This window comes from Oncorhynchus masou, unplaced genomic scaffold, assembly GCF_036934945.1.
Source record: "Oncorhynchus masou masou isolate Uvic2021 unplaced genomic scaffold, UVic_Omas_1.1 unplaced_scaffold_850, whole genome shotgun sequence".
NCBI classification, from domain to species: Eukaryota; Metazoa; Chordata; class Actinopteri; order Salmoniformes; family Salmonidae; genus Oncorhynchus; species Oncorhynchus masou.
In genome coordinates this window covers 26,550-54,422 of record NW_027016869.1, presented here as the reverse complement: position 1 = coordinate 54,422, position 27,873 = coordinate 26,550, and the positions used below count along the sequence as shown (strand labels likewise).

Here is a 27,873-nt window from a genome sequence, read left to right as displayed (position 1 = left end):
TCTGCGTTGTGTTGCTGTCATTTATTTTTTAAATCGGTTGGGGATATTCTTTAGGAACTTTACGGTAAAGGCCCTGTATCCTCAAATACGGGATATTGTGATTGACATCACATTGGTCCAATAGTTAGAACGATAATTGTATCAATAACCAATAGGTATTTATGTTGGGCGGGATCTTACCTTGTGTGCAAGCAAAGGGAATAAATCAGAAATCAGCCGTTCAAACTAGCTAATATTTACGAACGGTCATGTAGCTAATATTGATGATGGATTATCGAAAATTATTTAACGGTGGATACGGAGACAGAAACTCTGATCATCACTAAACACAACATCAGGTAGGTTGCTGCAACGCGTTGTGATGTTTGCTAGAATAACTAACGTTAGCTATTTAACTTTAGCGAGCTAACTAGCCATTCTGAAAATGTAAATGTGTTTATCTGTCTTGCAAATAATGTTAGCTTATTAGCTAAACATTTCTATTAAAAAAAATGTCACGCTAGTTAGTTTGCTATATGACATTTCTAAGTAACGTTAGGTGCAACTGTCTGCAGCTGTGTTAAAATAACGTTCCAGTTGTGACGGTATTCTTCGGCCTCGCAGAAGAACTTGTCATTAGTGACATTGTAAATGTATGGGTCTGACTGTATCTAGACAGCTAGCTAACTCGTGTGTACCGTTTGAATGCATAATAAAGGTGCATCATGGCTGTATTCTCTCTGACCCTTTCTTCCCAGGGGCCGGCAACCTCTATTTCCACTGTAGGTGTACGACCAGTGTACCTGTGGGGCCACCATGTCTCTCGCTCAGAGAGTCCTCCTCACCTGGATCTTCACCCTGGCCTTCCTCATCATGCTCGTCCTCAAACTCGATGGCAAAGTCCACTGGAACTGGTTCCTCACCTTTCTACCCGTATGGGTCTTCGACGGCATCCTCCTCCTCATGTTACTCGTGAAGATGGTCGCCAGGTGTAAAGCGGGACACGACCCTCGTAACGGCTCCCAGGACCTGAAGAAGGAGGCCTGGTACCTGGCGTCCATGCTGCTGAAGCTGGGCTTCTGTCTGACGCTGTGCGCCCGGCTGGAGAAGCTTACCCATATCAAGCTCACCTTTGTGTGTATTCCTCTGTGGTGCATGTTGCTGGGAGCCATGGTGGAGCTGGGCTATAACATCTTCCCCGACAGGAGAGAGGCATGAGAGATGGATTGAGGAGAATGGAAAGGAGGAGGCTCTTCAGAGAAGGCTGGAAGGAACACACAAACCTGATTCTGTCGTGTGGTTATTTCAGCTGTTTGCAAAATCACAAACTCTCCTTCATTTGTTATGACATGAAGTGTTATCCCGTTGACCAAGCTTTGCTCTCGTGCCAACAGTACTGCTTATCAGAGAACAGATCAGAGACTGTGTCTTCAGGAGGTTATAAAACAGATGTAATTACAGGGCATGTAGATGTCAGATAAACTAATACAATGTAGCAAAGACATGTCACATTGCTCACTAAGGATTTCCAGACATTTTCCTTGACGTCAGCATCTTCTGTGTTGTAAACTCTTTCATACTTTGTGGGACGACATGATTGTCGTAGTGTTTGGAAGACGGGCCTCTTCCGATGTAAAGCCATTCAGTTTAAATGTGATCTACCTGTAGTGTTTGGAAGACGGGCCTCTTCCGATGTAAAGCCATTCAGTTTAAATGTGATCTACCTGTAGTGTTTGGAAGACGGGCCTCTTCCGATGTAAAGCCATTCAGTTTAAATGTGATCTACCTGTAGTGTTTGGAAGACGGGGCTCATCCTATGTAAAGCCATTCAGTTTAAATGTGATCTACCTGTAGTGTTTGGAAGACGGGGCTCTTCCGATGTAAAGCCATTCAGTTTAAATGTGATCTACCTGTAGTGTTTGGAAGACGGGGCTCTTCCGATGTAAAGCCATTCAGTTTAAATGTGATCTACCTGTAGTGTTTGGAAGACGGGCCTCTTCCGATGTAAAGCCATTCAGTTTAAATGTGATCTACCTGTAGTGTTTGGAAGACGGGGCTCTTCCGATGTAAAGCCATTCAGTTTAAATGTGATCTACCTGTAGTGTTACTGTCTCCTTTTAATTTTCACATCAATCTGCATATTATTTATTTTTCTTTCAGTATTGTGTGAATAAATGGATGTCACTATTGTTCCAAACTAAAACATGCTCTGACTTTGTTTATGGTGCCTTGTGAGCTGTTGACTCCAGCATCAGAATAGATGAGCAGGCAAGTCTCAATGCACTACCAGCCATATTGGATAGATGGCAGTAGCAGCACGGTAGACTGTTGGTCGACTTGTTCAATGCAATCCTCGACAGATCAATAATCAGTTGTCATACTGGGCTGTATCAAAGAAGTTTACAACTTGCACAGACTGAACAGCCTCATTCCATGTACTCTCAGTTCAGTAAATGTGTACTAACAAAATGTCTCTCAACCATGATGCATTTGGTGTGTGGGGGGTTTATTTAATCCCTCACTCTGAAAGGAGACTGCTCTTTGTGCCTGCCCTTTTAAAGGACACATTTGTCCTGACATTCACACACGGAGGATGCATAAACATCTTCCTCGCCGGTCTGTGTGTCAGGGCTGCCTCCCAACCCCTCTCCTCAGATCCTTCTGTATGCCACACCCTCTTTGGATAGCCCCATAGGGCTCTGGTCAGCAGTAGTGCACTGTAGAGAACAGGGTGCCGTTTGAGGCTCGCCCATCACACTAATCTGACATTCAAACCATGTGGTAGGGGCCAGGGCAGTCGGTCATAGAGACCTCGCTAGAAGCTGTTGGGCGTGTACTGCTACTGCACGTTCTGATCAGCAGCTCTTCTGTATTTCATTTCCCAGCACGCCACGGCTATAATCTCACATACCAGAACTGCTGAGCTCATTGCCGCTGAGTGCAGTGTGTGGGCGGCTTGCATAACACACGGCCAGAAGTAGCAGAGCCTAGAAAGGTGATCCTGCTACAGGGGATCCATGCTTCTGCAGATCACACACTGTACTCTCTCCACGCAGACATCTTACTGGAGATTGTTGTGCAGAAATAAATTGCCTGTTTCAGATGAGTGGCAAGTTGAATCCCAAATATACACACTTCTTGACTGAGCCCAACAAGTCTCTATTGCAAAACAATACCTGTTAAATATAAAAGGAATGGTCTTACCAGTTTAAGTTAGAACCTAAAAGGCCATGATATCAGATATGAACCATTGATCTACTGTATGTCCGTTGGAGCCCCTTGATCAAACATCACATTAACCTTTTTTTCAATTTTCACCTAAAATGAACCCAATCTAACTGCCTGTAGAACAGGACCTGAAGCAAGGAAATGCACATTCTTGGTACCATTTGAAACACGGAAGTTTGTGGAAAAGTCAAATTAATGTAGGAGAATAACACAGATCTTATACAAGATAATACAAAGAGAAAAACATTTGTTCTCTATTTTTTCTTTGTTCCCTTATCTTTGAAATGCAAGAGAAAGGCCATCACATGTTGCAATTTAGATGTCGGCCACCCGATGGCAGCAGTGTGCGCAAAGTTTCAGATTGATCCAGTGAAGCATTGCAATACTGGACAATATTTTTTATCAAGTCTGCCCAAATGTGTCGAATTGCTCAATTGACACATTCAAGAGGTCCATCTGGTGTCCACTGTAGCCCCATGATCAAACAACATCACTCGTAACGTTAACCTTTATTAAGAGGTCCATATTTATGTAGAAATCACACTACAAGTTTTTCTCCTTACAAAAAGTTATTTACACTACAGTGCTGACAATTAAAATCGAACAAAAATGAAAACTAAAAGCTTCCTTGATATAAATAAGCCTCTGAGGGGAACAAAAAAAAGCCTGGATCCTTTAAAATAATGTCTCATCATCTTACAAAAAATATATATATGTTAATGTCAGCTCTAATAATAATCCATCTACAACCTAAAAGTCAAATATATTATTTAAGGACCTGTATGTTTGTCAGACCTGCAGAGTACCAGTGCTTCTGGCCCTAAGTGCTTTGACAGTTCACAGATATTAGCCTGAGTCCCAGATCAGTTTATGTGTTCTTGCCAAGCCAACTCCTACTGTACGGTCAACAATGGAGACAAGACAATACAAACTGATCTGGGACCAGGCTACACAGTTATGGACAGGCACTGAGGAATGTTACATTTGCAATGTATTCATTCGGTAACAGAACAGAGAAGTGTGCATCCTAAAGAGCACCCTATTTCCAATATAGTGCACTACTTTTGAACAGATCTCTCTCCTATGGGCCCTGGTCACAAAGTAGATCCCTATATAGGGAACAGGGCTCCATTTAGGATGCAGACCCAACAGAGCTTTACGTGTTCCTTAGAATACATCACACACCGTGTTGATATCATGGTTTAATTTCTGTCTTCTCCTTCCTTTAGATGGGATCAAAACAGAACCCCGAAGAGCCATTTTAAAACACTGTGTACAAAGATCAGTAGAAACAGTCTTTCTGCTGCTGCTCTTGCTGGTGGTGTTTAAAGGAGAGGGAGGAGCGGTGCGGGGGGCCAGGAGGCCGTGTTTCCGGGGGGGTGACTGGGGCCTTGGTGTAAAGAGAAGTGTCTTTGTCCTGGGGTTTGTCCGGTCTGGGCTGGGGTTGGGCCCGGAACTGGGGTGTAGGGGTCCTGCTCTCTGTGTGGCTGGAGGCCAGGCTTGAAGAAGATAGAAGGGGTGCAGCGGAGGGTGTCAAAAAGGGGATAGGGGTAAGGGTAGGGGTGTGGGTAAGGATAGGGGTGTGGGTATGGGTAAGGATGGAGGTGTGGGTAAGGATAGGGGTGTGGGTAAGGGTAGGAATATGGGTAAGGATAGGGTTGTGAGTAGGGGTGTGGCAGGGTTTACGTGAGGGAGAGGGACTGGGGGTTCGAGTGGAAGCCGGGCTGGGTTTGAAGAGAGGAGAGTGTGTAGAAGTGGGACTAGATTTGGGAGAGGGGGTACAAGAGGATGACGGACTGGGTTTGGGAGAGGATGGGGGGGTGGAGGTGGGGGAGGGTTTGAGTGAGGAAGACAAGGAAGAGTGTGTGGTAGTGGTTTGATGTAATTCTGAGTGATGGTGGTGGTGGTAGTAGTGGGGATGATGGTGATGTGATTTGGGCTTGGTGTCCTGGAAAGACGATTTGGAGGGAGTTAGGGGGGCGCTGGGTGAGGTGACAGAGGGCTTGGGCAGCCTTATATCTGCAGGTTGAGGTTCCACTTTGACCTCCGGGTGGGCAGTGTCTCTGTCTGTGGGGGGTTTGGGGTCCGTGAGAGGAGCTGTGGTCCCTCCCATCAAGGCATCCCCAAACTGCTCCTGTTTGACTTGTAGCGTCGACACGTCCACCTTCCTCTCCTCCTCGGCCGGAGGCTCTTGGTGATATTGTTTTAAGCGGATGTGCCATGCCAGGCTGCAGACAGCAGAGACAGTCTTGAACTGATGAACCACACTACGAGGGATGTAGTAGATGTCGTTGTCGTACAGCTGGATACGGGCGTAGCGGATCCCCTCGCGTCTCAGCTGGTTCAGCTTAGCGTCGTCCACCCACTGCACACACTGAGGGAGAGAGAGAGAGTTACACAGTGTACTCACCATAGACACTGGGGATTTTCTCAATGTGCATCTTTTTCACCTCAAAACACACTGGAGGAGAAGATCCACTGAGCTGTTCCCATATTGTTCTAAACCAGGGGAGTAATTCAAATCACTAGTGCTGAAGGATCCAGCTCTGGGTTGAACATTTGTAAAGCAAACGCAGACGGATGCTGTGAAATCACCTCTCAGCTGCTCCTAATTAAAACAAAACTGCAGCTTTAGAGACACTAATGGAGGACAGGCCCTGAGCCCTCCTGGAGGGTCTCTTTAATGGAGGACAGGCCCTGAGCCCTCCTGGAGGGTCTCTTTAATGGCGGACAGGCCCTGAGCCTTCCTGGAGGGTCTCTTTAATGGCGGACAGGCCCTGAGCCCTCCTGGAGGGTCTCTTTAATGGCGGACAGGCCCTGAGCCCTCCTGGAGGGTCTCTTTAATAGAGGACAGGCCCTGAGCCTTCCTGGAGGGTCTCTTTAATGGCGGACAGGCCCTGAGCCCTCCTGGAGGGTCTCTTTAATGGAGGACAGGCCCTGAGCCCTCCTGGAGGGTCTCTTTAATGGCGGACAGGCCCTGAGCCCTCCTGGAGGGTCTCTTTAATGGCGGACAGGCCCTGAGCCCTCCTGGAGGGTCTCTTTAATGGAGGACAGGCCCTGAGCCCTCCTGGAGTGTCTCTTTAATGGCGGACAGGCCCTGAGCCCTCCTGGAGGGTCTCTTTAAAAACCTCTCAGATGTCAAGTCCCCTGTTTTGGGGAGCTGCATGGTTCTGGTACCGGTTACAACTGACATTTTGGCTTATAAATCGATCTGTGGACACCGTAGATGGAAATAGCTTGCATTGAGCGGTAGCCCTGATTCTCACAGACACCTGTGTGAAGGAGGGTGTGAAATCTGACACCATTTGGAGCTGGGATGTCCCTCCAAACCTGTCATTCACCCTTCCGACTGTCCATCAACTCCAGGCTGACTACATCACAGCCACTAACACCACATATGCCTGCAATCCTTACATCGTAGCGCAGCAGAAAATAGTAGTTGTCGATTTATAGCCAGTAATCTAAAATAATTCGTAGATTTGAAAAAAACCCTAACCCTAACTTTGTCATTGAATGACAATATTAATGAGTTGAAAGGAGAGTTCCTAGCGAGTTCAGGAAGCCAAGCTAGGAGCTCTGAGACGTTCACATGGATGGAGGCAGAAGGTTTGATCAAGAGAGAAAACTTGCTCATTTTCTCCAACACTAAATCATACAAATATGTTTTTCACAGTTAGAAGGAAGGTGAAAGTCATTTTTATCATTTGATTATACTATATATATACTATATAACAAGCCTTCATAGTTTGTTGAATAGGAAAGATGTTATATTTGTTATATAAATACGTTATATTTGTACTGTGTACTTGAACTTGTGTCATCAAAAGTGACGCCACCTCAGCCATTTAAAACTATTTTTACCGTAAAGGTGAGATATGAACCGTTCTTGGAGTATGCAGCATTACTAGTTATTGTTTCTGGCCCTGTCATGATAAATCATTCATTTTGGGGATTACGTTTAACTGGTTAATGTAAGACAGGCCCTGAGCCCTCCTGGAGGATCACTTTAATGTAGGCCTGAGCCCTCCTGGAGGATTACTTGAATGTAGGACAGGCACTGAGTCCTCCTGGAGGATTACTTTAATGTAGGACAGGCACTGAGTCCTCCTGGAGGGTCTCTGTTAGAGATAGCACAGTGTAGTGCCACATCTAGCCAGAGGGTGGCAGTACAGTGCATAGGGCTGTGGATAAGCTACCTTGTTTCATGCAATATCAAATCAAATGTTTTGTCACGAGCTAAATACAACAGGTGTAGATCTTACAGTGAAATGCTTACTTACAAGCCCTTAACCAACAATGCAGTTAAGAAAAATAAGAAATAAAAGTGACTAATAATTAAAGAGCAGCAGTAAAATAACAGTTGTGAGGTAATATACAAGGGGTACCGGTACAGAGTTAATATACGGGGGCACCGGTTAGTCGAGGTAATTGAGGTAATATGTACATTAGGGTAGAGTTATTAAAGTGCATAGACCACAGAGTAGCAGCAGCGTAAAAGAGGGGGGGGGGGGCAATGCAAGTAGTCTGGGTGGTCATTTGATTAGCTGTTCAGGAGTCTTATGGCTTGGGGGTTAAAGCTGTTTAGAAGCCTCTTGGACCTAGAGTTGGCACTCCGGTACCGCTTGCCGTGCAGTCGCACAGAGAACAGTCTATGACTTGGGAGCCCGGAGTCTGACATTTTTTAGGGCCTTCCTCTGACACCACCTGGTATAGTGGTCCTGGATGGCAGAAAGCTTGGCCTCAGTGATTTACTGGGCCGTACGCACTACCCTCTGTGATGCCTTGCGATTGGAGGCCGAGCAGTAGCCGCACCAGGCAGCGATGCAACCAGTCAGAATGCTCCCAATCCTCCTTTTCCTGTAGTCCACAATCATCTCTTTAGTCTTGATCACGTTGAGGGAGAGGTTTTAGTCCTGGCACCACATGGCCAGGTCTCTTACCTCCTCCCTATGTGCTGTCTCATGGTTGTTGGTGATCAGGTCTACCACTGATGTGTCATCAGCAAACTTAATGATGACAGATGACAGATTATGGCCGGTTACATTGGAATCCACGAGGAGACTGCGTGGCAGGCTGACTACCTGTTACGCGAGTGCAGCAAGGAGCCAAGGTAAGTTGCTAGCGAGCATTAAACTTTAAAAAAACAATCAATCTTGACAAATATGGCAAATATTGCACTTGGCAAACACCAACACTTTGTTTTTGCATTATTTAAACCAAATTGAACATGTTTAATTTATTTGAGACTAAATTGATTTTATTGAATTATTACAAATAAATAATACATAAATAAAATAAATATATATAAATCGTCCGATTAATCGGTACCGGCTTTTTTGGTCCTCCAATAACTGGTATTCGTGTTGACAAATCATATAATTGGTCGACCTCTAATCTCCACCAGGCATCTCCACAAGTCATCCAACTCATTAAAGAAATGTTCTTCATCAAGTTCGAAGTGAGTAAATCGCTGTTCTGTTTTCCAGAAGCTTTCAGTCATAAGAGACAGAATAAGTTACAAAATAAGTTACAAAAAAATGCAAGAAAAAAAAAACAAAACAAAATAGCAGAGTTGTTTAAGAGCCCATGAAACAGCAGCCATTGTCTCCGCTGCCATCTTAACTAATAGAAACGAGGTAGAGGACAGGTGCAGCTCACCTGGGACAGAGGTGGTTCGTGCAGGTCCAGTTGTAACCTCTGGACTACATTAGGGAAGTCTCCAGCATGGAAACAGATCACGTCTTTGGTAACGCGAGGGGCTCCGGCTACAGAGACAGAGAGAAGATCGATTATAACCATTGATTTCCAATCAGATTATGCAGCGGTCTTGTAACGGATTAGTTGGACGATTGTTGGATACTAAATACAGCCTCAATAGGCCTACAGTTTAAAGTCATCTACTAAAGACAATACATTATCATATATCCGGGTGTTAAAAGCACCCACCTCTCTCCACAGCGCACGGCCTTGAGCACCCCTACAGCGGCGGTGGTCTGCCTCTCGAATCCCTGTCCGATGTGGTCAGCGTGGGCACGTGTCCGGTCATCGAACAGCATCTCACGAGGCTCGCTGGCCCGAGGTAGGTACTGCAGGTTCTTGATCTCATTGGTTGACCTGGAGGAGGAGAGGACATTGAGATTAACACAAACTTCTATAGCAGGCGGCCATAATAAGACCAAAATAATCAATCAATCATCAATTACCATATGATACTATATAACAGATTTTTTAAAATCCTGATCCAGCATCCTGCCTCTGGAGAGCTAGTCTCGGATATCCCTGACCTTGTAGCTTAGTAAGCTGTCTGGTTCCAGAGACCACCGGAGAGCCGGAAGTAAGCTGTCTGGTCCCAGAGACCACCGGAGAGCCGGAAGTAAGCTGTCTGGTCCCAGAGACCACCGGAGAGCCGGAAGTAAGCCGTCTGGTTCTAGAGACCATTACAATGAGCCTGCTGTCCTATTGCTCCTCCCACCAGTCTCCTCTGAAGCCCACACACACTGCAGCGTTCCAGAACTAGGAATATACCGCAATGTCCTATAACACCACATTCATGAGCGACCCCACAGAGCCAGTGTTTAGTCAGAGAGAGGTAACACCGCCAGTGTTTAGTCAGAGAGAGGGGTAACACGGCCAGTGTTTAGTCAGAGAGAGGGGTAACACCGCCAGTGTTTAGTCAGAGAGAGGGGTAACACCGCCAGTGTTTAGTCAGAGAGAGGGGTAACACCGCCAGTGTTTAGTCAGAGAGAGGGGTAACACAGCCAGTGTTTAGTCAGAGAGAGGGGTAACACAGCCAGTGTTTAGTCAGAGAGAGGGGTAACACAGCCAGTGTTTAGTCAGAGAGAGGGGTAACACAGCCAGTGTTTAGTCAGAGAGAGGGGTAACACAGCCAGTGTTTAGTCAGAGAGAGGGATAACACCGCCAGTGTTTAGTCAGAGAGAGGGGTAACACAGCCAGTGTTTAGTCAGAGAGAGGGGTAACACCGCCAGTGTTTAGTCAGAGAGGGGTAACACCGCCAGTGTTTAATCAGAGAGAGGGGTAACACCGCCAGTGTTTAGTCAGAGAGAGGGGTAACACCGCCAGTGTTTAGTCAGATGGAGGGGTAACACCGCCAGTGTTTAATCAGAGAGAGGGGTAACACCGCCAGTGTTTAGTCAGAGGGAGGGGTAACACCGCCAGTGTTTAGTCAGAGAGAGGGGTAACACCGCCAGTGTTTAGTCAGAGGGAGGGGTAACACCGCCAGTGTTTAGTCAGAGGGAGGGGTAACACCGCCAGTGTTTAGTCAGAGAGAGGGGTAACACCGCCAGTGTTTAATCAGAGAGAGGGGTAACACCGCCAGTGTTTAGTCAGAGAGAGGGGTAACACCGCCAGTGTTTAGTCAGAGAGAGGGGTAACACCGCCAGTGTTTAGTCAGAGGGAGGGGTAACACCGCCAGTGTTTAGTCAGAGGAGGGTAACACCGCCAGTGTTTAGTCAGAGAGGGGGTAACACCGCCAGTGTTTAGTCAGAGAGAGAGTAACACCGCCAGTGTTTAGTCAGAGAGAGGGGTAACACCGCCAGTGTTTAGTCAGAGAGAGGGGTAACACCGCCAGTGTTTAGTCAGAGAGAGGGGTAACACCGCCAGTGTTTAATCAGAGAGGGGGTAACACCGCCAGTGTTTAGTCAGAGAGGGGGTAACACCGCCAGTGTTTAATCAGAGAGAGGGGTAACACTGCCAGTGTTTAGTCAGAGAGAGGGGTAACACAGCCAGTGTTTAGTCAGAGAGAGGGGTAACACAGCCAGTGTTTAGTCAGAGAGAGGGGTAAAACCGCCAGTGTTTAGTCAGAGAGGGGTAAACACAGCCAGTGTTTAGTCAGAGAGAGGGGTAACACAGCCAGTGTTTAGTCAGAGAGAGGGGTAACACAGCCAGTGTTTAGTCAGAGAGAGGTAACACAGCCAGTGTTTAGTCAGAGAGAGGGGTAACACAGCCAGTGTTTAGTCAGAGAGAGGGGTAACACAGCCAGTGTTTAGTCAGAGAGAGGGGTAACACAGCCAGTGTTTAGTCAGAGAGAGGGGTAACAGCCAGTGTTTAGTCAGAGAGAGGGGTACCGCCGCCAGTGTTTAGACAGAGAGAGGGGTAACACAGCCAGTGTTTAATCAGAGAGAGGGGGGTAACACAGCCAGTGTTTAGTCAGAGAGAGGGGTAACACAGCCAGTGTTTAGTCAGAGAGAGGGGTAACACCGCCAGTGTTTAGTCAGAGGGAGGGGTAACACCGCCAGTGTTTAGTCAGAGAGAGGGGTAACACAGCCAGTGTTTAGTCAGAGAGAGGGGTAACACCGCCAGTGTTTAGTCAGAGAGGGGTAACGCCGCCAGTGTTTAGTCAGAGAGAGGTAACACCGCCAGTGTTTAGTCAGAGAGAGGGGTAACACCGCCAGTGTTTAGTCAGATGGAGGGGTAACACCGCCAGTGTTTAATCAGAGAGAGGGGTAACACCGCCAGTGTTTAGTCAGAGAGAGGGGTAACACAGCCAGTGTTTAGTCAGAGAGAGGGGTAACACAGCCAGTGTTTAGTCAGAGAGAGGGGTAAAACCGCCAGTGTTTAGTCAGAGAGGGGTAACACAGCCAGTGTTTAGTCAGAGAGAGGGGTAACACAGCCAGTGTTTAGTCAGAGAGAGGGGTAACACAGCCAGTGTTTAGTCAGAGAGAGGGGTAACAAAGCCAGTGTTTAGTCAGAGAGGGGGTAACAGCCAGTGTTTAGTCAGAGAGAGGGGTAACACCGCCAGTGTTTAGTCAGAGAGAGGGTAACGCCGCCAGTGTTTAGTCAGAGAGAGGGGGTAACACAGCCAGTGTTTAGTCAGAGAGAGGGGTAACACAGCCAGTGTTTAGTCAGAGAGGGGTACCGCCGCCAGTGTTTAGTCAGAGAGAGGGGTAACACAGCCAGTGTTTAATCAGAGAGAGGGGTAACACAGCCAGTGTTTAGTCAGAGAGAGGGGTAACACAGCCAGTGTTTAGTCAGAGAGAGGGGTAACACCGCCAGTGTTTAGTCAGAGAGAGGGGTAACACCGCCAGTGTTTAATCAGAGAGAGGGGTAACACCGCCAGTGTTTAGTCAGAGAGAGGGGTAACACCGCCAGTGTTTAATCAGAGAGAGGGGTAACACCGCCAGTGTTTAGTCAGAGAGAGGGGTAACACAGCCAGTGTTTAGTCAGAGAGAGGGTAACACAGCCAGTGTTTAGTCAGAGAGAGGGGTAAAACCGCCAGTGTTTAGTCAGAGAGGGGTAACACAGCCAGTGTTTAGTCAGAGAGAGGGGTAACACAGCCAGTGTTTAGTCAGAGAGAGGGGTAACACAGCCAGTGTTTAGTCAGAGAGAGGGGTAACACAGCCAGTGTTTAGTCAGAGAGAGGGGTAACACAGCCAGTGTTTAGTCAGAGAGAGGTGTAACACAGCCAGTGTTTAGTCAGAGAGAGGGGTAACACAGCCAGTGTTTAGTCAGAGAGAGGGGTAACAGCCAGTGTTTAGTCAGAGAGAGGGGTACCGCCGCCAGTGTTTAGTCAGAGAGAGGGGTAACGCCGCCAGTGTTTAGTCAGAGAGAGGGGTAACACAGCCAGTGTTTAGTCAGAGAGAGGGGTAACACCGCCAGTGTTTAATCAGAGAGAGGGGTAACACCGCCAGTGTTTAGTCAGAGAGAGGGGTAACACCGCCAGTGTTTAGTCAGAGAGAGGGGTAACACCGCCAGTGTTTAGTCAGAGGGAGGGGTAACACCGCCAGTGTTTAGTCAGAGGGAGGGGTAACACCGCCAGTGTTTAGTCAGAGAGAGGGGTAACACCGCCAGTGTTTAGTCAGAGAGAGGGGTAACACCGCCAGTGTTTAGTCAGAGAGAGGGGTAACACCGCCAGTGTTTAGTCAGAGAGAGGGGTAACACCGCCAGTGTTTAGTCAGAGAGAGGGGTAACACCGCCAGTGTTTAATCAGAGAGAGGGGTAACACCGCCAGTGTTTAGTCAGAGAGAGGGGTAACACCGCCAGTGTTTAATCAGAGAGAGGGGTAACACTGCCAGTGTTTAGTCAGAGAGAGGGGTAACACAGCCAGTGTTTAGTCAGAGAGAGGGGTAACACAGCCAGTGTTTAGTCAGAGAGAGGGGTAAAACCGCCAGTGTTTAGTCAGAGAGGGGTAAACACAGCCAGTGTTTAGTCAGAGAGAGGGGTAACACAGCCAGTGTTTAGTCAGAGAGAGGGGTAACACAGCCAGTGTTTAGTCAGAGAGAGGGGTAACACAGCCAGTGTTTAGTCAGAGAGAGGGGTAACACAGCCAGTGTTTAGTCAGAGAGAGGGGTAACACAGCCAGTGTTTAGTCAGAGAGAGGGGTAACACAGCCAGTGTTTAGTCAGAGAGAGGGGTAACACAGCCAGTGTTTAGTCAGAGAGAGGGGTAACAGCCAGTGTTTAGTCAGAGAGGGGTACCGCCGCCAGTGTTTAGTCAGAGAGAGGGGTAACACAGCCAGTGTTTAATCAGAGAGAGGGGTAACACAGCCAGTGTTTAGTCAGAGAGAGGGGTAACACAGCCAGTGTTTAGTCAGAGAGAGGGGTAACACCGCCAGTGTTTAGTCAGAGGGAGGGGTAACACCGCCAGTGTTTAGTCAGAGAGAGGGGTAACACAGCCAGTGTTTAGTCAGAGAGAGGGGTAACACCGCCAGTGTTTAGTCAGAGAGGGGTAACACCGCCAGTGTTTAGTCAGAGAGAGGGGTAACACCGCCAGTGTTTAGTCAGAGAGAGGGGTAACACCGCCAGTGTTTAGTCAGATGGAGGGGTAACACCGCCAGTGTTTAATCAGAGAGAGGGGTAACACCGCCAGTGTTTAGTCAGAGAGAGGGGTAACACAGCCAGTGTTTAGTCAGAGAGAGGGGTAACACAGCCAGTGTTTAGTCAGAGAGAGGGGTAAAACCGCCAGTGTTTAGTCAGAGAGGGGTAACACAGCCAGTGTTTAGTCAGAGAGAGGGGTAACACAGCCAGTGTTTAGTCAGAGAGAGGGGTAACACAGCCAGTGTTTAGTCAGAGAGAGGGGTAACACAGCCAGTGTTTAGTCAGAGAGAGGGGTAACAGCCAGTGTTTAGTCAGAGAGAGGTAACACCGCCAGTGTTTAGTCAGAGAGAGGGGTAACGCCGCCAGTGTTTAGTCAGAGAGAGGGTAACACAGCCAGTGTTTAGTCAGAGAGAGGGGTAACACAGCCAGTGTTTAGTCAGAGAGGGGTACCGCCGCCAGTGTTTAGTCAGAGAGAGGGGTAACACAGCCAGTGTTTAATCAGAGAGAGGGGTAACACAGCCAGTGTTTAGTCAGAGAGAGGGGTAACACAGCCAGTGTTTAGTCAGAGAGAGGGGTAACACCGCCAGTGTTTAGTCAGAGAGAGGGGTAACACCGCCAGTGTTTAATCAGAGAGAGGGGTAACACCGCCAGTGTTTAGTCAGAGAGAGGGGTAACACCGCCAGTGTTTAATCAGAGAGAGGGGTAACACCGCCAGTGTTTAGTCAGAGAGAGGGGTAACACAGCCAGTGTTTAGTCAGAGAGAGGGGTAACACAGCCAGTGTTTAGTCAGAGAGAGGGGTAAAACCGCCAGTGTTTAGTCAGAGAGGGGTAACACAGCCAGTGTTTAGTCAGAGAGAGGGGTAACACAGCCAGTGTTTAGTCAGAGAGAGGGTAACACAGCCAGTGTTTAGTCAGAGAGAGGGGTAACACAGCCAGTGTTTAGTCAGAGAGAGGGGTAACACAGCCAGTGTTTAGTCAGAGAGAGGTGTAACACAGCCAGTGTTTAGTCAGAGAGAGGGGTAACACAGCCAGTGTTTAGTCAGAGAGAGGGGTAACAGCCAGTGTTTAGTCAGAGAGAGGGGGTACCGCCGCCAGTGTTTAGTCAGAGAGAGGGGTAACGCCAGTGTTTAGTCAGAGAGAGGGGTAACACAGCCAGTGTTTAGTCAGAGAGAGGGGTAACACAGCCAGTGTTTAGTCAGAGAGAGGGGTAACACAGCCAGTGTTTAATCAGAGAGGGGTAACACAGCCAGTGTTTAGTCAGAGAGAGGGGTAACACAGCCAGTGTTTAATCAGAGAGAGGGGTAACACAGCCAGTGTTTAGTCAGAGAGAGGGGTAACACCGCCAGTGTTTAGTCAGAGGGAGGGGTAACACCGCCAGTGTTTAGTCAGAGAGAGGGGTAACATGGCCAGTGTTTAGTCAGAGAGAGGGGTAACACAGCCAGTGTTTAGTCAGAGAGAGGGGTAACACAGCCAGTGTAAAGGCAGTGTGAGTACATCCTAACATTTAACATTCATTACACTAGAGAACATCACAGGGTGAAACAACCAACGAGGAGATAGTGCCTGTGTCACAAATCACACCATATTCCCTATATCGTGTCCTACAGTAGTGTACTATATAGGGGTTAGTGTGCCATTTGTGATGTAACCCGAGCACTGTTTAGTATGCAGGAGTAGGACAGGACTTCTGCCTGGATGAAGTAATACATGTAAAGCTGAGACCCAGAGAAAACGTTTCAACAGAAGAAACAGACAGCACTCTGGGGAGGGAGAAGAGGGGGAGGGAAGGAGAGGGGGAGGGAGAAGAGGGGGAGGGAGAAGAGGGGGAGGAGGGGGAGGGAAGGAGAGGGAGGGGGAGGGAGAAGAGGGAAGGAGAGGGAGGGGGAGGGAGAAGAGGGGGGAGGGAGGAGAGGAGAGGGGGGAGGGAAGGAGAGGGAGGGGGAAGGAGAGGGAGGGGGAAGGAGAGGGGGAGGGAAGGAGAGGGGGAGGGAGAAGAGGGGGAGGGAGAAGAGGGGGAGGAGGGGGAGGGAAGGAGGGAAGGAGAGGGAGGGGGAGGGAGAAGAGGGAAGGAGAGGGAGGGGGAGGGAGAAGAGGGGAGGGAGGGAGGAGAGGGGGGAGGGAAGGAGAGGGGGAGGGGAGGGAAGGAGGGGGGAGGGAAGGAGAGAGGGGAGGGAAGGAGAGGGAGGGGGAAGGAGAGGGAGGGGGAAGGAGAGGGGGAGGGAAGGAGAGGAGAGGGAAGGAGAGGAAGGGGGAGGGAGAAGGGGGGAGGAGGGGAGGGAGAAGAGGGGGGGAGGAGGGGATGGAAGGAGAGGGAGGGGAGGGAGAAGAGGGAAGGAGAGGGAGGGGGAGGGAGAAGAGGGGGAGGGAGGGAGGAGAGGGGGAGGGAGAAGAGGGGGAGGGAGAAGAGGGGGAGGGAGAAGAGGGGGAGGAGGGGGGAGGGAAGGAGAGGGAGGGGGAGGGAGAAGAGGGAAGGAGAGGGAGAAGAGGGGGAGGAGGGGGAGGGAAGGAGAGGGAGGGGGAGGGAGAAGAGGGAAGGAGAGGGAGGGGGGAGGGAGAAGAGGGGGAGGAGGGGGGAGGGAAGGAGAGGGAGGGGGAGGGAGAAGAGGGGGAGGGAGGGAGGAGAGGGGAGGGAGAAGAGGGGGAGGGAGAAGAGGGGGAGGAGGGGAGGGAAGGAGAGGGAGGGGGAGGGAGAAGAGGGAAGGAGAGGGAGGGGGAGGGAGAAGAGGGGGAGGGAGGGGAGGAGAGGGGGAGGGAGGAGAGGGGGAGGGAAGGAGAGGGGGAGGGAAGGAGAGGGGGAGGGAAGGAGAGGGGGAGGGAAGGAGAGGGGGAGGGGGAAGGAGAGGGAGGGGGAAGGAGAGGGGGAGGGAAGGAGAGGGAGAGGGAAGGAGAGGGAGGGGAAGGAGAGGGAGGGGGAGGGAAGGAGAGGGAGGGGAGGGAAGGAGAGGGGAGGAGGGAGGGAGAAGAGGGAGAAGAGGGGGAGGGAGGGAGGAGAGGGGGAGGGAGAAGAGGGGGAGGGAGAAGAGGGGGAGGAGGGGAGGGAAGGAGATAGAGGGGAGGGAGAAGAGGGAAGGAGAGGGAGGGGGAGGGAGAAGAGGGGGAGGGAGGGAGGAGAGGGGGAGGGAGGAGAGGGGAGGGAAGGAGAGGGGAGGGAAGGAGAGGGGAGGGAAGGAGAGGGAGGGGGAGGGAAGGAGAGGGAGGGAAGGAGAGGGAGGGGGAGGGAAGGAGAGGGAGGGAAGGAGAGGGAGGGCGAGGGAAGGGGAGGGAAGGAGAGGGAGGGGGAGGGAGAGAGCCCAGCATTTTTGGGCTCCTGTGCCTGAAGCGATTGGCCACGGCTATTTGGTCATACTGTTCGAGTCAGGAGAGTAGTCACTGTACGACAGTATCTATTTATTTTATTTAACCAGGCAAGTCAGTTAAGAACAAATCTTATTTACAATGATGGCCTACTGGGGAACAGTGGGTTGACTGCCTTGTTCAGGGGCAGAACAACAGACTTTTACCTTGTCCGCTCTGAGATTTAGATCCTTTCGGTTACTAACTAGTCCAACGCTCTAACACTATGCTACCTGCCGCCCCATCTATGAGGACAGACAGTGAGGTACTAGTCACTATACTACAGTATCTATGAGGACAGACAGTGAGGTACTAGTCACTGTACTACAGTATCTATGAGGACAGACAGTGAGGTACTAGTCACTATACTACAGTATCTATGAGGACAGACAGTGAGGTACTAGTCACTATACTACAGTATCTATGAGGACAGACAGTGAGGTACTAGTCACTGTACTACAGTATCTATGAGGACAGACAGTGAGGTACTAGTCACTGTACTACAGTATCTATGAGGACAGACAGTGAGGTACTAGTCACTATACTACAGTATCTATGAGGACAGACAGTGAGGTACTAGTCACTATACTACAGTATCTATGAGGACAGACAGTGAGGTACTAGTCACTGTACTACAGTATCTATGAGGACAGACAGTGAGGTACTAGTCACTATACTACAGTATCTATGAGGACAGACAGTGAGTGTCTCGGTCTTTCACAGTTCCCATGCCTGTGTACATTATGATCCATAAACCATGTCTGTCTGTCTTTCACAGTTCCCATGCCTGTGTACAGTATGATCCCTAAACCATGTCTGTCTCTGTCTTTCACAGTTCCCATGCCTGTGTACAGTATGATCCATAAACCATGTCTGTCTCTGTCTTTCACAGTTCCCATGCCTGTGTACAGTATGATCCATAAACCACGTATGTCTCTGTCTTTCACAGTTCCCATGTCTGTGTACAGTATGATCCATAAACCATGTCTGTCTCTGTCTTTCACAGTTCCCATGCCTGTGTACAGTATGATCCATAAACCATGTCTGTCTCTGTCTTTCACAGTTCCCATGCCTGTGTACAGTATGATCCATAAACCATGTCTGTCTCTGTCTTTCACAGTTCCCATGCCTGTGTACAGTATGATCCATAAACCATGTCTGTCTCTGTCTTTCACAGTTCCCATGTCTGTGTACAGTATGATCCATAAACCATGTCTGTCTCGGTCTTTCACAGTTCCCATGCCTGTGTACAGTATGATCCATAAACCATGTCTGTCTCTGTCTTTCACAGTTCCCATGCCTGTGTACAGTATGATCCATAAACCATGTCTGTCTCTGTCTTTCACAGTTCCCATGTCTGTGTACAGTATGATCCATAAACCATGTCTGTCTCGGTCTTTCACAGTTCCCATGCCTGTGTACAGTATGATCCCTAAACCATGTCTGTCTCTGTCTTTCACAGTTCCCATGCCTGTGTACAGTATGATCCATAAACCATGTCTGTCTCTGTCTTTCACAGTTCCCATGCCTGTGTACAGTATGATCCATAAACCATGTCTGTCTCTGTCTTTCACAGTTCCCATGCCTGTGTACAGTATGATCCCTAAACCATGTGTTACTGTGTCCTATAAAAGATCCCTGAGGATTCCCCGAGCGTGAAGACTCATCCTATAAATAAATCATCCATTTTACAGGATGCCGTCATGCAGCCAAAACACAGTGTGTGTGTGTGTCTGTGTAAAGGGGAGTATACGGTGGAGGATAAGATGTATTACCTATGGGTCTCCCTTATCCTTCTGCTCCTCCTTCTGCTCCTCCAGTGTGTGTGTGTGTGTGTGTGTGTGTGTGTGTGTGTGTGTGTAGTGTTACAATGAGAAGCGTCTCACAGCGGGGGCTTGTCGACTAGCCTGTCTGCTGTAGCATTGTTTAACATGACGATCTCCTCTTTTCGTCTCCCTCCCCTCTTTCTAAGCAGAATCTATTTGCTACGGCGGTAGCCTACAATGACATCATCTCATCCTGAGATGCTGAGAGGTTCAGAGATGAGCTCATGGCCTCATCCTGAGATGCTGAGAGGTTCAGAGATGAGCTCATGGCCTCATCCTGAAATGCCGAGAGGTTCAGAGATGAGCTCATGGCCTCATCCTGAGATGCTGAGAGGTTCAGAGATGAGCTCATGGCCTCATCCTGAGATGCTGAGAGGTTCAGAGATGAGCTCATGGCCTCATCCTGAGATGCTGAGAGGTTCAGAGATGAGCTCATGGCCTCATCCTGAGATGCTGAGAGGTTCAGAGATGAGCTCATGGCCTCATCCTGAGATGCTGAGAGGTTCAGAGATGATAGCAAGACTCCTTTCTGCTGCGTCCCAAATGACAACAAAATTCTCCATAGTGCCCTACAGGGCCCTGGCCCGGTTGAAAGTAGTGCACTATATAGGGAATAGGGTATGATTTGGGATGCAGACCTCATGTTTATGGAAAGCAACATGACAGTCAGGACATTCAGAAGGAAAAGGAGAGGAGGATGAACAGAGATAGCTAAATGCTGGACAGAGTGAAGTACATTCTGCACGTGTGTCGTGTGGAAAATCAGCTTCTCTTTTAAGAAGAACAGACACTGAAGCCGAAGCCAATATCAACACAGCATCGACCCTCTCTTTCTAAAATCATCAGCCGAAATTGTTGCAACCCCCCATTACCAGCCTGTTCAACCTCTCTGTCGTATCGTTTGAGATCCACAAAGGTTGGAAAGCTGCCGCGGTTATCCCCCTCTTCAAAGGGGGTGACACTCTAGACCCAAACTGCTACAGACCTTTATCTATCCTACCCTGCCTTTCTAAGGTCTTCGAAAGCCAAGTTAACAAACAGATCACCGACCATTTTGAATCCCACCGTACCTTCTCCGCTATGAAATCTGGTTTCCGAGTCTGGTTTCCATCTGTAAATAGCCCATCCAACTACCTCATCCCCATACTGTTATTTATTTTGCTCCTTTGCACCCCAGTATCTCTACTTGCACATTCATCTTCTGCACATCTATCACTCCAGTGTTTAATTGCTATATTGTAATTATTCCATTTCTATGGTCTATTTATTGCCTTACCTCCCTTATCTTACCTCTTTTGCACACACTGTATATAGACTTTTTCTCTACTGTATTATTGACTGTATGTTTATTCCATGTGTAACTCTGTGTTGTTGTTTGTGTCGCACTGCTTTGCTTTATCTTGGTCACAGTTGTAAATGAGAACTTGTTCTCAACTAGCCTACCTGGTTAAATGTATATATATATATTTTTTAAAGGCTATTTTAAATGTAGGGGTTAGTTAGAGTTACAATTAGTGGTTAAGGAAAATAGGATGTTGAATGGAAATGCATTTCAGGTCCCCATGAGGAGAATAGAACATAATGTTCCCATTTAAGACCCTGAGTAGTTCCTTTTGAAGCAGGATCCCGTAAAAAAAAAACAGACATTTGCATCTGTGTGTGAAAGTAGGACCTACTACCTGTGAGCACAGTGAGCCCTCACCTTCTCCTTATGTAGGGAGACTTTGGTACGTCAGCCACAGGGTGTGAAAGTAGGACCTACTACCTGTGAGCACAGTGAGCCCTCACCTTCTCCTTATGTAGGGAGACTTTGGTACGTCAGCCACAGGGTGTGAAAGTAGGACCTACTACCTGTGAGCACAGTGAGCCCTCACCTTCTCCTTATGTAGGGAGACTTTGGTACGTCAGCCACAGGGTGTGAAAGTAGGACCTACTACCTGTGAGCACAGTGAGCCCTCACCTTCTCCTTATGTAGGGAGACTTCGATACGTCAGCCACAGGGTGTGAAAGTAGGACCTACTACCTGTGAGCACAGTGAGCCCTCACCTTCTCCTTATGTAGGGAGACTTTGGTACGTCAGCCACAGGGTGTGAAAGTAGGACCTACTACCTGTGAGCACAGTGAGCCCTCACCTTCTCCTTATGTAGGGAGACTTTGGTACGTCAGCCACAGGGTGTGAAAGTAGGACCTACTACCTGTGAGCACAGTGAGCCCTCACCTTCTCCTTATGTAGGAGACTTTGGTACGTCAGCCACAGGGTGTGAAAGTAGGACCTACTACCTGTGAGCACAGTGAGCCCTCACCTTCTCCTTATGTAGGGAGACTTCGGTACGTCAGCCACAGGGTGTGAAAGTAGGACCTACTACCTGTGAGCACAGTGAGCCCTCACCTTCTCCTTATGTAGGGAGACTTGATGTACGTCAGCCACAGGGTGTGAAAGTAGGACCTACTACCTGTGAGCACAGTGAGCCCTCACCTTCTCCTTATGTAGGGAGACTTCGGTACGTCAGCCACAGGGATCATCTGTTCCCCAGGTCGTACCCACATGATGGGCCCGTCATCACTCTCTGTTGGACTCTTCAGCTTCAGACTGGAGAACGTACCCCACGGTAGCGTCCGCTGGAGGGAGAAGGGTACGCCAGAGTTACAATGAGGAGGAGTAGAGTGATAGATAGAGGTGTGTGAGAAAACAAACTGGAACAGGAAAGAGGAACTCTAATCTTTCAGACATCCATCAAAACCAATGCTTTTTTGTTGTTGTTGAAAAACCATAATTACCCTTCTCAACCACTAGAGGGCAACTTTCCTTTGTTTATAGATCCAATGAGTTGAATTCTCCCTAAACAATGTGGCCCAAACTAACGTATTTTGAAACCTAAATGACTAAATCCAACATATTACCTATAGATCGATATTATCTATAAAATGATGGATCTATATCATTATTCTGTGTCAGGGCTACTCACCTCTAGGAAGGGCGACTCCTCCAGCATAGAGATGAACTCTGGGAAGTAATCCCCCACCTCCTCGTCCACTGCCCCCACCAGACTGATCTGACGCATGGCACCTGCCCGGTACGTCCCGTGGCTGTACGTTCTCTTTACCTAGAACACATAGTAGAGCACAGTAAAACAGTCAGTAAAACAGTCAGTAAGACCAGTCAGTAAGAGCAGTCAGTAAGACCCGTCAGTAAGACCCGTCAGTAAGACCCGTCAGTAAGACCAGTCAGTAAGACCCGTCAGTAAGACCCGTCAGTAAGACCCGTCAGAAAGACCAGTCAGTAAGACCAGTCAGTAAGAGCAGTCAGTAAGAGCAGTCAGTAAGACCCGTCAGTAAGACCCGTCAGTAAGACCCGTCAGTAAGACCCGTCAGTAAGACCCGTCAGTAAGACCCGTCAGTAAGACCAGTCAGTAAACCAGTCAGTAAGACCAGTCAGTAAACAGACAGAAGACCAGTCAGTAAACCAGTCAGTAAGACCAGTTCACTGGAGTGTTGAGGTCTAGACAAAAACGTTCAAGTCAGTTGAACTGAATATGTACAGTACTCGTTCCCCTGAGGACTGATGTCCAACCACTAACCCAAACCAGAGAGATGCAGTGTGTGTTGGTGTGAAGGCTGAGCCATGTACAGAGCACTACTTCATGAGGACATCTGATGTTACAGCAGTATCAGTAGTGTGAAAGCTGATGCTGTACAGTAATGATACTGGGAGATCAGACACTGCTCTGGTACTGGGGGGGGGGGGAGATTACAGACTACCTGCTGCTTGTAACCCCCCCCCCCCACTGGGGCCAAGTAATACTGCAGCTCTCCTCTTCAACAGCCTCTCCTTCCCCTGACAGGGGCTGACTGTCAGGTTTGAGAGAGACAGTCACAATAGACCCAGTGAGGGGCTGACTGTCAGGATTGAGAGAGACAGTCACAATAGACCCAGTGAGGGGCTGACTGTCAGGACAGAGAGAGACAGTCACAATAGACCCAGTGAGGGGCTGACTGTCAGGACAGAGAGAGACAGTCACAATAGACCCAGTGAGGGGCTGACTGTCAGGATTGAGAGAGACAGTCACAATAGACCCAGTGAGGGGCTGACTGTCAGGACAGAGAGACAGTCACAATAGACCCAGTGAGGGCTGACTGTCAGGGTTGAGAGACAGTCACAATAGACCCAGTGAGGGGCTGACTGTCAGGACAGAGAGAGACAGTCACAACAGACCCAGTGAGGGCTGACTGTCAGGACAGAGAGAGACAGTCACAATAGACCCAGTGAGGGGCTGACTGTCAGGATTGAGAGAGACAGTCACAATAGACCCAGTGAGGGGCTGACTGTCAGGATTGAGAGAGACAGTCACAATAGACCCAGTGAGGGGCTGACTGTCAGGACAGAGAGAGACAGTCACAATAGACCCAGTGAGGGGCTGACTGTCAGGATTGAGAGAGACAGTCACAACAGACCCAGTGAGGGACTGACTGTCAGGATTGAGAGAGACAGTCACAATAGACCCAGTGAGGGGCTGACTGTCAGGATTGAGAGAGACAGTCACAACAGACCCAGTGAGGGGCTGACTGTCAGGACAGAGAGAGACAGTCACAACAGACCCAGTGAGGGGCTGACTGTCAGGGTTGAGAGACAGTCACAATAGACCCAGTGAGGGGCTGACTGTCAGGACAGAGAGAGACAGTCACAACAGACCCAGTGAGGGGCTGACTGTCAGGACAGAGAGAGACAGTCACAATAGACCCAGTGAGGGGCTGACTGTCAGGATTGAGAGAGACAGTCACAATAGACCCAGTGAGGGGCTGACAGTCAGGACAGAGAGAGACAGTCACAACAGACCCAGTGAGGGGCTGACTGTCAGGATTGAGAGAGACAGTCACAATAGACCCAGTGAGGGGCTGACTGTCAGGACAGAGAGAGACAGTCACAACAGACCCAGTGAGGGGCTGACTGTCAGGATTGAGAGAGACAGTCACAATAGACCCAGTGAGGGGCTGACTGTCAGGATTGAGAGAGACAGTCACAACAGACCCAGTGAGTGGCTGACTGTCAGGATTGAGAGAGACAGTCACAACAGACCCAGTGAGGGGCTGACTGTCAGGATTGAGAGAGACAGTCACAACAGACCCAGTGAGGGGCTGACTGTCAGGATTGAGAGAGACAGTCACAATAGACCCAGTGAGTGGCTGACTGTCAGGACAGAGAGAGACAGTCACAATAGACCCAGTGAGGGGCTGACGGTCAGGATTGAGAGAGACAGTCACAATAGACCCAGTGAGGGGCTGACTGTCAGGATTGAGAGAGACAGTCACAATAGCCCCAGTGAGGGGCCGACTGTCAGGACAGAGAGAGACAGTCACAATAGACCCAGTGAGGGGCTGACTGTCAGGATTGAGAGAGACAGTCACAACAGACCCAGTGAGGGGCTGACTGTCAGGATTGAGAGAGACAGTCACAATAGACCCAGTGAGGGGCTGACTGTCAGGACAGAGAGAGACAGTCACAACAGACCCAGTGAGGGGCTGACTGTCAGGATTGAGAGAGACAGTCACAATAGACCCAGTGAGGGGCTGACTGTCAGGATTGAGAGAGACAGTCACAATAGCCCCAGTGAGGGGCCGACTGTCAGGACAGAGAGAGACAGTCACAATAGACCCAGTGAGGGGCTGACTGTCAGGATTGAGAGAGACAGTCACAACAGACCCAGTGAGGGCTGACTGTCAGGATTGAGAGAGACAGTCACAATAGACCCAGTGAGGGGCTGACTGTCAGGACAGAGAGAGACAGTCACAACAGACCCAGTGAGGGGCTGACTGTCAGGATTGAGAGAGACAGTCACAATAGACCCAGTGAGGGGCTGACTGTCAAGATTGAGAGAGACAGTCACAACAGACCCAGTGAGGGGCTGACTGTCAGGATTGAGAGAGACAGTCACAACAGACCCAGTGAGGGGCTGACAGTCAGGACAGAGAGAGACAGTCACAATAGACCCAGTGAGGGGCAGACTGTCAGGACAGAGAGAGACAGTCACAATAGACCCAGTGAGGGGCTGACTGTCAGGATTGAGAGAGACAGTCACAACAGACCCAGTGAGGGGCTGACTGTCAGGAGAATGAGATTCCACAACTGCACATGACCTGCTAGTGCAATAACATCAGAGTAGTTCCCATTCAAATAAAATCTAAATTTTTGGTCACATACACATGGTTAGCAGATGTTATTGCGAGTGTAGTGAAATGCTTGTGCTTCTAGATCCGACAGTTGTAGCTATTCCTATTCTGAGACACAGAGAGCAACCATTCAAAGAGCTGGTAGTAATATAATAATAATAATAATAATAATAATAATAATAATAATAATAATATAATATGGTAGTGCTAGCTAACCTGTTTTACACAGTACAGCTGTCACCCAGTAGTAAAAAGCCCTGTTGAATAGCTAGAAGTGCATCCCGGTCTCCTTCACTGTCTCACTTTGTTCCTACAGATCTGAGTACATCTGCTGAAAGGAAGGAAAGAAAGAACGAAGGTTTTATAGCAGCTTCAGAGCCACAGAGAACCTCAAACCCCCCTCCTGTCTGTCTCCGGACCGTAGGCCCGAGGGTCACAGTCCTCCCTCTCTAACATGGTAATAAGACTACACATGAGGAGGAGCAGATCGCTGCTCGTCTCAATGTCCCAGACGTCCTCCCTATTCACTTACACCCCTGTCTAATACAGCTACTACAGCCCAGCCATTCTTATCACCACAGAATATCCTCAGGCTAGAGAGAGAGAGAGAGTTCATCATAAGGTCAGGTTCTCCTGGAGCAGAGTCCATCTGTCTGAACGTTACATGGTGTCAGAGGAACATCTTCTCCTTCAGACAGTTAATAGACGATCTGTTTCTAAACATGATCCTCTACTAGAGGTCTGTGTCTTTTCACAGGGTCAGCAGCAGTGTTAACAAAGTGTACAGGGACATATTACAACAGCCAATCATATTACCAAACTAGGGCCCCAATTAGCCGACTGGTCAATTGTTTGGTCGACCAAGATTGTTTTATATATAAAACATATACATATGCGCCCATTTCAGTGAGGCGGCAGTGTAGCCTAGTGGTTAGAGCATTGGACTAGTAACCGAAAGGTTGCAAGTTGAAATCCCCGAGCTGACAAGGTACAAAATCTGTCGTTCTGCCCCTGAACAGGCAGTTAACCCACTGTTCCTAGGCCGTCATTGAAAATAAGAATTTGTTCTTAACTGACTTGCATAGTTAAATAAAGGTAAAATAAAAAGTGAACTAATCCATTGCAGGAGGCCTGGACTAAAAGCCCATTTATGCTTGATCCGAAAATGTGGTGGGAGTCTGCATATGCAGGGTGTGAGCTCCACATTGACAGTAGTTGGGGGCGATACATGCAGAGGCTAAATCCAGCACCGTCCCACATCGCCATGCCCCTCCCAAACATTAGAACAATACGTAGAGCTCCACATTGACAGTAGTTGGGGGCGATACATGCAGAGGCTAAATCCAGCACCGTCCCACATCGCCATGCCCCTCCCAAACATTAGAACAATACGTAGAGCTCCACATTGACAGTAGTTGGGGGCGGTACATCCTGTATAAACACAAACTAACTCACTTCCTTGACAACAGCTCTGTGATGCACAAGAAGTATGACAGGTCTGACGGATGCGGAGGCCAGATCCCCGTAAATGCTGCTTGGCCCATACAGACGTCTGATGGACCATGCACCTCTCTCCCAACTTCACTGTGTGACATGTTGGCATTTGATTGTTGTGTAAATCACTTCTCCATGACATACAGTGTATCACCAGCAGTACATTTACCCTTCACTCATATCATTTCTATCTACTGCCTCCTGAGTGGTCCAGTGGTCTAAGTCACTACAGATCCGGGTTTGATCCCGGGCTGTGTTGCAACCAGGAGACTCATGAGGCGACGCACAATTGGCCCAGCGTCGTCCGGTTTGGAGGAGGGTTTGGCCGGCCGGGATGTCCGTGTCTCACCGCGCCCTAGCGGTTCCTGGTGGAGGGCCGGGCGCCAGTTATACGGGGCTTCGTCTGACACGTTGGTGCGGCTGGCTTCCTGTCTGTCAAGAAGCAGAGTGTCTTGGCAGGGTCGTGTTTCGGAGGATGCTTGGCTCTCGACCGTCGCCTCTCCAGAGGGCTTACGGGAGTTGCAGCGTTGAGACAAGACTGTTACTACCAATTTGATACCTCAAAATTGGGGAGAAAAAGGGGTAAAAATATCAAATGTATTTTATGGTAATTATTTTAATGCATTTAATATTGTTCCATTCTTCCCGTTCTCATTGTAGGAGTGGACACCCTGTTTACAGAGGTGCACAACCTATTCTACACTTGTGAGAAACAAGTTTTGGTTAATTTCATTCCATTTACAAAGTTGTCAATTTAGTCATTGTCTTTTGTTTCGAGCGCTCCTGTCACTGTTGAGTAAGGACACAGAAATATGACTAGGCCTATAGGCTACCTGAAAAATATTTCAAGCCCTCTCCCTTTCGATAACCACTCAGCGTGAAAGTGAAAAATGTCATGCTCTGATCCAGTGGAAATGTAATAAAATAGGCCAACCTGATTACTTCTTATCAGTGCTGGACTTGGACTGAATTAGGTGCCGGAACTCATTTTGGGTTCTGGTACCGTTTGTATTTAGGTGCTTGAGCTCCACAATACCTGTGAGTTAATATTCTTTAAGGGTAATAACAGCAGTGTG

At 48.8% G+C, this 27,873-nt stretch overlaps 2 protein-coding genes across 2 annotated transcripts; one reads left to right on the top strand and one right to left on the bottom strand.

The window, feature by feature from the left end:
- The first annotated feature begins 193 nt into the window (after window positions 1-193).
- LOC135539291 (transmembrane protein 60-like) lies at window positions 194-2,176 on the top strand. The gene is made up of 2 exons (XM_064965118.1): window positions 194-338; window positions 738-2,176. The coding sequence occupies exon 2, from the start codon at window positions 796-798 to the stop codon at window positions 1,195-1,197; it is 402 nt and encodes a 133-aa protein (XP_064821190.1). The 5' UTR covers window positions 194-338; window positions 738-795; the 3' UTR covers window positions 1,198-2,176.
- A 1,521-nt stretch (window positions 2,177-3,697) lies between these two features.
- On the bottom strand, window positions 3,698-27,356 carry LOC135539288 (uncharacterized; the record flags this gene model as incomplete). Its single annotated transcript, XM_064965115.1, has 6 exons — window positions 3,698-5,581; window positions 8,866-8,966; window positions 9,146-9,321; window positions 21,615-21,757; window positions 22,105-22,242; window positions 27,028-27,356. Coding segments are annotated over 6 exons (1,979 nt in total), but the record flags the coding sequence as incomplete, so codon positions are not given.
- Window positions 27,357-27,873: the final 517 nt, after the last annotated feature.